The 6,000-nt window shown below is 34.2% G+C and overlaps 1 protein-coding gene across 1 annotated transcript in view; it reads right to left on the bottom strand.

Moving 5' to 3' along the window:
* Nucleotides 1-1,092: 1,092 nt before the first annotated feature.
* GOLM1 (golgi membrane protein 1) overlaps nucleotides 1,093-6,000 on the bottom strand; it is a 103,046-nt gene continuing 98,138 nt past the window's right edge. The window contains exon 10 of the mRNA XM_051966047.1: nucleotides 1,093-4,225. Within this exon, the coding sequence (XP_051822007.1) occupies nucleotides 4,152-4,225 (74 nt within the window). The 3' untranslated portion in view covers nucleotides 1,093-4,151. The remainder of the gene's footprint in view (nucleotides 4,226-6,000) is intronic.

The following is a 6,000-nucleotide window of genomic DNA, read 5'->3' as shown; positions in this document are numbered from 1 at the left end:
GGAAACAGACAAGCACAACAGTTTTGAAAGTAACACGATGGCCAGGTATGATGGTACATGTATGTAATGCCCATTGCTGAAGAAGCTGAGGTTGGCGAATTACTTCCGCATAAGATTTTAAAGCTACAGTAGACTATATCAATCAAGTTTTATTATTAAATTGAGAACCAATGTGTGGTGGGCTCCAGAGATTGGGTGGGGTTAAGGAGAAAGCAGCAGGATCTCTAAGGAGTGGTGAACCAGCCCAGTTTGGAAACATTAGGTAAGACTTCCATAGTGATTAATTGTGATATCAAGTCTATAAGTGGCCACTGTACTTCAAGCCTAGAAAAAATAGGGAAATCTGATTTAAAAAAAAAAAAAAGATTAACATGATAAACTTTATTACTTTGAAGATAACGCCTTATTTAATAACTTAAGAAAATTAGAAAGCAGTCTAGCAGAAAGGCAATGACCAACATCTTAGACCATTTTCCATGAAAAATTCAAAAGGATAAGCAACCTAAATATTAAAGATATGAAAGAAAACAAGATCACATGCCATGGGTATAACATGAATTTTATCCAAACAGATAAAGGTATTAATTATAAAAGATAAAATCATTTTGAACACACAAGATTAAAACATTGCACCAATAAAATGTGCATACTGAATAAGGTAAGTAGTCAAATGAGGGGGAGAAAACCTTTCTATGAAATTTGACAGCTGTCTAATAGCCAAGATATATAGAGAATAAATATTTAATAGTATATTACTTGGGGGTAGCTAGATAGTGCAGTGGATAGAGCATCAGCCCTGAAGTCAAGAGGATCTGAGTTCAAATTTGCCCTCAGACATTTAATATTTATTAGTTATGTGACCCTGGGCAAATCACTTAACCCCAATTGCCTTGCAAAACAAACTAATAAAAAAAAATACTATATTACTCACAAATCAGCATCTGCTTATCAAATGTGTAAATGTAAGTCCTGGGTTCTGGGAGGACAGGTGACAGGTCACCTGTCATACCAGTCTTTTAACTGAATACATCATCAAAAAGACACTAATGTTCTGCAATTGTTTAGCAAAATAAAATAATGCAATAACCCAAATACTGAACATAATTCATTTTTATTTTAAAGTATTAAATATTTTTCTAAAGTTAAGCAATTTCAAAGCAAACATTTAAAACAAAAATGTTAGACGAGTTTTTCCAAGTTCAGTAAACATTATCCCTTCAATTATTTCATAATATAAACTAATCTAAGACAAACACAAAGCTGTAGGAATGGCTCTAATCTACCTCAAATGACATGATTTAAAAAACAGTTCTTCACAATTTAATTTCACCATTCCAATTTTATTACAAGCAAATGATTAACAAATAGTAAGAATCACCATTGCCACCCTATTCCCCCACCTCCCAAAACCCCATAACACTAAAGGTATCTTTCCTTCAAAATGTGTAATAGTGGTAAGCTGGTGATTTACTTCAAAAGGTCAAGTCTGTCGACATCCTATCCCCTTCATTTTAGAAGGGACCTAACACAATAAAATTATTAATGGTACCCCTTGTAAAGAATTTGCTTAACAAGTCAGCACACATGGCTAAAGTTGTAAGGGGAAATTACCCTAAGATTCTCTTTTGTGAAAGACAACCCTAAGGAGACTAAACATTCTTATTGCCTTTATATTAGATGAAGCTAATATAACATATTTTGGGAAAACTGAGTTTCTTAAATTGTAGTAAAGGAGAAAAATTCCTGTGAATGACAGTGTGCTTGGGCAAGTAGTTTATTGGCTACTTAGAAAAACTACTCTTTTAACTGGTTAGCATGTGGTGCTATTGACTAGATGCCTATTTGACATTATATTGAGAGGATAATTCTCTCCACAGCTTGCTGCCTCATACATATGTGCCAATGGCCACAAGAGGGTGCAGAATTCAACGTGGATAATTCGGTCCGAACCATGACCCATCACCAAGGGCAAAAACATGTCAAATGTCCTTTTTGATGGCAGGTCAGATTCTATTATGGGCAACCAGAATGGTTTTAGTGGATGAATTGACAATGGTTGATTTTGTTTTCCAACCCCTGAATGTATCATTGCATGAGGAAGAGCAGGATGAGACTTTGTGGACACTTGCAAAGCCAGGAGAAACTTTATATGTCATCTCTATCAGTAAGTTACTAAAAGTCACAAAGAGCTTAGGCAAGGTCTTATTTTTTTTTTAGTCCATTTGTATGCCCTTCAATTGTCTTAACTGTCTACTGATTTTTTTCCCTATCATGGCAGGAGGGTGAGCCTAGTATTCAAAAGCTATATTACCCACATGGTACAAGTTCTGACAGGTTGTGCTAATAATGACAGGATCAGCCCCAGTCTCAGTCATTCTCTAGGACCAGCCTTGCTTCCAAAGTGCAATCTTTATCCCAAGGCTGGTCACCAAGGGATTAATGTCTGTAAAACCATGGAATTGTGGAAGTACTTCATCGTAAGTTCCTGGTCTTAAAAATTGGTCAGTCTTGTTAATGGAGGAATATAAAAGACTAAACAAGAAAGATTTTGTAGCATGACCGTCTGTGACATTAATCCTTACCAATGCAGTGTGGTGTAATGTAGAGAACACCGGATCACAATTCATGAGATGTGGGTTTTGTAGTAGCTCTGTGCAACGTTAGGTAAGGCTATTTAATTTCAATAAAGTTCTATTTGCTTGTGTTTCAAATTAGGGAAATGGATGAAATTATCCCTAAGGCCCCCTTCCAATTCTAAAACTATGTTTCCAACTATATCTTAAAGGCAAACTCAATTTTCTTAATTTATTATATAATGCCATGTAATATTTAGAAATTTTTATATTATGAGCATCTGCATTCAAAAAGCAATTTCATAAATAGTTTTGTTGGACGCCTCTTTCCCTAAAATATTAGGCACAAATGTCAAATCTATTACCTATGTTCACAGTCTGTGTTCTAACAAAATAGTGATTTTTAACTATTAAATTGCAAAAGAAGTGAATTCATTTCCAAAATAATTAAGTTATTCAAATCAGAAGAAATTTTGGTACATCATGAGTTATTTTTCCCCCTTACAAACTAATGTGTAAAATGTAGAATCAAAAAAAAAAGGCTCATTTTTCCTTTCTCTCTAAGCCTTCCCAAATCCAGAACAGTATATCTTCTATTAAATTTGTTTTAACCCAAGTAGGCATGGATTCACTTCAAAATCAAAGTAACTTTAGTAACAATTCTATATTTCTGTCTTTGTTTCCTGTGCTGCAAAAATGTCCATAAATATTCCAATTCCAATTGTGTTTATATGTTAAATCATATTTTCTGCTTGCAATAATGACTTACTAGAGAAGTTCCCAATTGAAAAGGAAATATACCTACATACAAAGTAAGTTACAATCATTTTAAGTGTTACATGATTTTTTTTTTAATGCACACAACCAAAACAAGAAATGTCCATTTAGTCTTGCTTTAAAATGTTGCTAGTAATGGTTTGTGTATTAACAGTCAGTATTTAAGGACTATTCTGATTATCAGAATTACCAAGAAGTACATCTGTCTCAAAGCAGGACAGCCAGTTATCCAGTCCTCAATATGTATATTGCTTACCTTGAAAACAGATTTGAGGGACAAGGGATAATAAAAGGAGAAACAGACTCCACAGCAAAAAAAAAAAAAAAAAAAAAGGAAGAACCAAGCTCTGACGGTCCCATAGAGCAGAATGGATTTTATTCTTAATGACCAGAAGAGCTGTACTTTTATCACAGTTTTTAATAACCTTTAAGAATAACTGAAGCCATGTTATCACAGTAAAAGTCATATCTGAAATATGATTTCTAGGCTATTTCAAGGACAGTCTTTTCATGGATTATCCATTTTTCCAATGAAAAAAAAAAGTGGTCCATTTTTCCTTTGTAAAAATACCCGTTTAGAAATTTTGAAGCTGATTCCAGGGAAAAAACAAACCAACCTAAATCTTGTTTGATCATTTGACATTCTTATTCCCCCCCTCTCTTATTAGCATCTTGTGTACATTTTAAATTTCCCAACACATCTCGCAGTGCACACATTAGATTGCTTCATACTTATGAGTGTTCCATTGTCACAGGGATTGTCTATTGTGAGCTCTCTCTTTAACTCTGGATTCACTTTGCTTAATTCTTGTTTTCATGTTCTTCAACTAAGTTATTATTCATGGTATCTTTGATCTTCTCATCAGTATCTGGTCCTAAGAGGAAAAAGAATTCCTTGTATTAACAGTTGAAGAAACACGACATTCATAACACCCATTTCCCATCACGATTTAAGTTCCAATAAACTGTATTATAATGTGGATGATGTAAGTGGATTATTATAATGGGAGTTAGGTTTTCTGATTAAAAATTACATGAATCCTACAGATTTAACCAACAAGTCATAACAGCTATCATGCAATATTAAGCTCTATAAGTATTAAAAACTGGCACATGCCTCCACTCCATTATCAAATGTAGTGATAGTCTCACAATGGTGTCTCAGTATTAAATTTTGGAAGCATATTGATAAGCTGCAGAGAAAATAGGAGAGGGGACCCAGGATCATAGAAGACATAATAATATACCTACATTTCTAATTCATCATGAATTTGACCTAAGACCTGTGAACTAAGACTACCTCTATCAAAAATGAATCAAACATTGTGTAATTATATTCACTAAAAAGAATTTGTCCAAATCTCTAAAAGTTTAACTGATAACTTTCACACACACACACACACACACACACACTCCCTGTAATAATTTATATTTTTTATACTGCATTAAGTTTTTAAAAACACTTTTCTCAAAATTTCCCCATGAACAGACACTGAAAATATTCCTATTTTGTAGATGGAGAAATAGGCTTTAGAGAATGGTTTGCTCATGTCCATCTAAACTGTTTCAGAGCCCTTTACTGGATCTGTTCAAAGTCTTGATGGCAGGTCCAGCATCATGACTATCGCATTGTACAATTGTTCAAAATCCTTCTGCTGCCTCAAAATATCATAGCAAGTAATCAAATACAATGTTATGTGATGATTACATTATTTCTTCTACCAAGATACATCTTTGAAAAGGCTTTTGGGTTGTTTTTTTTTCTGTTTCCTCAGTATGTATTATAGTGTCACTCTAAATAAAGACCATTGTCACACAGTGGCAGCTCTCAGAAGGAAGTTTTCAGAACCCTTCTAAAGGGGGCTATGAAATGACTGCTCCCTTTTCATAGTGGCTAGAAACTGAAAACTGAATGGATGCCCATCAATTGGAGAATGGTTGGGTAAATATATGAATGTTATGGAATATTATTGTTCTGTAAGAAATGATCAGTAGGATAATTTAGAGAGGTCTGGAGAGGCTTACAGGAACTGATGCTAAGTGAAATGAGCAACAGCAACAGCAAGATTATACGATAATCAATTTTGATGGACATGGCTCTTTTCAACAATGAAAGAATCCAAATCAGTTCCAACTGATCAGTAATGAACAGAACCAGTTACACCCAGAGAAAGAACACTGGGAAATGAGTGTGAACCACAACATAGCATTTACACTCTTTCTGTTATTGGTTGTTTGCTTTTTGTTTCCCCAGATTATTTTTACCTTATTCTAAATCTGATTCTTCTGGTGCAGCAAGGTAACTGTATAAACATGTATACATATATTGTATTTAATATATACAACATGTGCAGGACTACCTGCTACCTAGGGGAGAGAGTGAGGAGAAGGAGGGGAAAAGTTGGAACAAAAGCTTTTCCAAGGATCAATGTGGAAAAATTACCCATGTATATGTTTTTTTCAATAAAAAGGTATAATTTTTTTAAAAAGTGACTGCTAGCTCACATTTAAAGAGAGGTTCAAAAGAACTCTTGCAGAATTACTCTGATAGACATAGCACAGGATTCCAGCGTCTGGCGCAATGCTTCCTTGTGTTCTGGCAAACCACTTTAGAAAATAGGGCTATAAATGTGTTAATTAGTCAGTGAAT

The sequence above is a fragment of the Antechinus flavipes genome, chromosome 1 (assembly GCF_016432865.1).
Source record: "Antechinus flavipes isolate AdamAnt ecotype Samford, QLD, Australia chromosome 1, AdamAnt_v2, whole genome shotgun sequence".
NCBI lineage: Eukaryota > Metazoa > Chordata > Mammalia > Dasyuromorphia > Dasyuridae > Antechinus > Antechinus flavipes.
This window is presented reverse-complemented; position numbering and strand designations above follow the sequence as displayed.